The 2,988-nt window shown below is 45.2% G+C and overlaps 1 protein-coding gene across 1 annotated transcript in view; it reads right to left on the reverse strand.

The window, feature by feature from the left end:
* LOC107721033 (protein Hook homolog 3-like) overlaps window positions 1-2,988 on the reverse strand; it is a 28,252-nt gene that overhangs the window by 3,186 nt on the left and 22,078 nt on the right. Inside the window, exon 22 of the mRNA XM_016528884.1 lies at window positions 62-166. Coding sequence (XP_016384370.1) covers window positions 62-166 — 105 coding nt within the window. The remainder of the gene's footprint in view (window positions 1-61; window positions 167-2,988) is intronic.

Below are 2,988 nucleotides of genomic sequence, written 5' to 3' on the forward strand. Positions count from 1 at the left end.
GAGAGTGAGAGTGAGTGAGAGTGTGTGTGTGTGAGTGAGAGTGAGTGAGTGTGTGTGTGACCTGGAGTGAGATCAGCATCCTCTCGCGCTCATGCACCTGGGTCTTCAGAGCCTGAACTTCAGGAGCAGAACCCTGATTCTGTTTGGGGTCCAGAGTACGAATGACCTGCGCACACACACACACACATCATCAGCATTAACATTAATATCACACACACACACACACACACAGGAAGCAGGGAGAAGAGTGTGTGAGACGTACACTCTTGGCTTTCTCCAGGTATTTCTTGTATCTCTCCTCCATCTGTTTCATATCTTCATCCTTCTTCTTCAGCGCGTCCTCCAGCTCTTCAATCCTCTGATCTGAAACCAATCAACAAGCTCTCGTTTAACCACAGTCTGCGCGCACACACACACACACGTTTCCATGTATGATCATCAGTGAGTCTCACCACTGGAAGAGTGTTTGTTCTCCAGCTCTTCGATCGCTGCACTCTTCTTCTGAAGCTCGTTAGTGGCGTCCATTAATTTCTCCCTACAGAGCGAGAACAGTCACACTCTCGAACAGTCACACTCTCAAACAGTCATTCTCGCTGAACTGAGTCTCTGTGACTTCCTGCTGATACTCACAGGTGTTCCTGACACTTCCTCTTCATGATCACCGTCTGCAGCAGCAGAAGAAGCAGAGATGTTAAAGTTCATCCAGCAAACACACTCATTAATGCTCATGTGAAGCACTGCAGCGCCTCCTGCTGGACTCCAGCGGAACACAACCGCCCTACACAGTGTGCACTTCTGAGGGAGCTGGAGAGGGCTGGTGTTAGTGTCCAGCAGAGGACGCTGAAGAACTCACGCACAATCACACACTAACACAAATCAACAACCAACAGCAGAGCAAATACATGAATAAACAGTCTAATGATTCCCATAAACACCACAGGAATAGAGATATGAATGTGATCAGACACCACTGTTCCTTCAGTACAGCTGAGATATTAATAGAGTTTTGAGTTTTTTTTTCTTATTTTCTTTAGTAATTTTACTATAAATGTTCTTGTCATTTTTAGTAGTTTTTGTCCAGTTATTATTTTAGTACATCAAGTTAAACTAAATTAAAACGATAAATGTTGCTTTGGAAACTAGTGGAAATAATTGTTTTAAATATTTTATTTCAGTTCATGTTTATTTTATTTAAAGTAACAATGTTTTTAGGTTTAGTTAACTGTAATGACCCAGCTGACTAGTGGATGTTTTTGTGTGCACAATCTTCCAGATGTATGTAGTTTTATGAGGGCTGATTTGAGAAATAAACCTGCATGTCTGTCAAACACAAACCTAAACCAGCCTTAAACAGCTGACTAGTTGTTTAGATAACCTGCTGTCTAGTCTACTGTAGATATAATTAATTTAAACACCTCTAGAGGACAATATGGTCAATATAACTTTACTCAGATTAAACCTCATTATTCTATCTGTTTTTGAATCTTTTGAACCCAGCCGTCATTTATTAAAAATACTGAGTATAAAGATCAAACTGGACTCCTAAAAATAAGACAATCAAAGTTTGAGTATGCAGGAGGATTCAAACACACATCAGATCCGGATCGTCTTCACTCAGCATTCTCAGCATTCGCCAGCAGAAACACGTCCAGTGTTCTCCCATGCTCTGCTTCATCAGCTCACAGAGAGCCAGCAGCAGCAGTAGCCGTGACACACGCGTGTGCTTTGAGCGGCGCATGCGATCACAGAGCTGCATGATGCCTGACCGTACTCACAGCAGACGGAGAGAGATTCGATGCACAGACAGAAGAGAGCAGAGCCTGTTACCAACCACACACAGACGGATGACGCTCAGACTAAAGTAACGGACACACGCGTGTGCTTCTGATGATGATGAAGGCGTCTGGACGACTGATGGCACACCTGGATCATGCTACATCATGAGTGCATCACACAAACAGGTTAGGAAGGACACGCAGCAGAGCGTTAGCGCGGAGGAGCAAAGATGAGAGCATTCGACAAACATCCCGCTGGAGGAACACACAACATGCAGAGAGAACGAGCACAGGACACGCTAAAGCTGAACGTTAACATGACGGTGATGTGCGTGTCAGATCATGTGAACGTGTGTCCTGTGTGAAAGGCCCAGATCTGATCAGTGAGACGGGCTGATGAAGAACAGACGATCACACTCGTCGGTCACGTGTGGACAAACAGACAGGCCTGTAAACGGTGAGACGTTCAGAAGATCTGCTGCAGCTCTGGATGATCGAGACGCTTCATTAGGACACTTTAACTCTGGATGTTTCTGCACAGGATGCTTTGGCCTCTTGAGTAATTATTGTGTTGGCAGAGTGGAAATAATCTATATCTGGTCAGACAGTGTATGTGGATACGAGTTTGTCTTTCTGAACTGCAGAGATGAGCTGTGATCTCGTACTCACGGCCTCCTCACATTCAGATCAACAGCACCACTACTGTATTTCTACTGATGTGCTGAACTGTTGGACTCACATCTTCTGCTTTGGATCCGTGTTCCTGAAGAGACTTCTGCAGCTCCTCCACCTGAGACTGACCCTGCAGCAGCCTCTGATTCACCAGCCTACACACACACACACACACACACACACACACACACGGGTTCAGGTCATTCACATGTGGACCTCCACGCTCTAGTCTAGTCGATCTCAGCACAATGAACCCACATGAATGAATGATGTGCTGCATGCGGCTGAAATGACTGTCAGAGACACTGAGACATACAGAAAATCATCTGTTTATATTAGTGTGTGTGTGTGTGAGCTTGTGTGTGTGAGCGTGTGTGTGTGAGCGTGAGTGTGTACTGTGTGTGTGTGTGTGGGTGGACTGTGTGTGTGTGTTTCTGTGTGAGTGAGCGTGTGTGTGAGTGTGTGTATGTTTCTGTGTGTGTGTATGTGTATGTGAGTCTGTGTGAGTCTATGTGTGTCTGTGTGTGTGTCTGTGTGTGTG

Source organism: Sinocyclocheilus rhinocerous, unplaced genomic scaffold (assembly GCF_001515625.1).
Source record: "Sinocyclocheilus rhinocerous isolate Xijiao unplaced genomic scaffold, SAMN03320098_v1.1 scaffold3468, whole genome shotgun sequence".
Classification (NCBI taxonomy): domain Eukaryota; kingdom Metazoa; phylum Chordata; class Actinopteri; order Cypriniformes; family Cyprinidae; genus Sinocyclocheilus; species Sinocyclocheilus rhinocerous.